The sequence below is a fragment of the Penaeus monodon genome, chromosome 33, assembly GCF_015228065.2.
Source record: "Penaeus monodon isolate SGIC_2016 chromosome 33, NSTDA_Pmon_1, whole genome shotgun sequence".
Taxonomy (NCBI): Eukaryota; Metazoa; Arthropoda; class Malacostraca; order Decapoda; family Penaeidae; genus Penaeus; species Penaeus monodon.
The window spans coordinates 11,804,294-11,804,513 of NC_051418.1; the positions used below are offsets into that span (position 1 = coordinate 11,804,294).

At 33.2% G+C, this 220-nt stretch overlaps 1 protein-coding gene across 2 annotated transcripts in view; it reads left to right on the plus strand.

The window, feature by feature from the left end:
- Nucleotides 1-220, plus strand: part of LOC119594041 (putative ATPase N2B) — a 10,018-nt gene that overhangs the window by 4,763 nt on the left and 5,035 nt on the right. For both annotated transcript variants that reach the window (XM_037943070.1, XM_037943071.1), the window contains exon 6: nucleotides 63-179. In XM_037943070.1, coding sequence (XP_037798998.1) covers nucleotides 63-179 — 117 coding nt within the window. The remainder of the gene's footprint in view (nucleotides 1-62; nucleotides 180-220) is intronic.

The window sequence follows — 220 nt, forward strand, 5'->3', positions numbered from 1 at the left end:
ATCAGCTCATATGAAGAAAGTACCTTTTTTGGAATCCATTGAATAGTTTGTTTATATTTCAGGTGATCAACTTAGACTCAGGAATCGATTATAGAACGAAAAATCTTCCAGATTCTCAAAAGGTTTTCTTTGTCAAATCCGAGTGTGATGCAGATGCTGAAATTAAACTGTTATTCAAGGTATGTAGAATTCTCTTTACATTTCCACATCATGTGTGCAT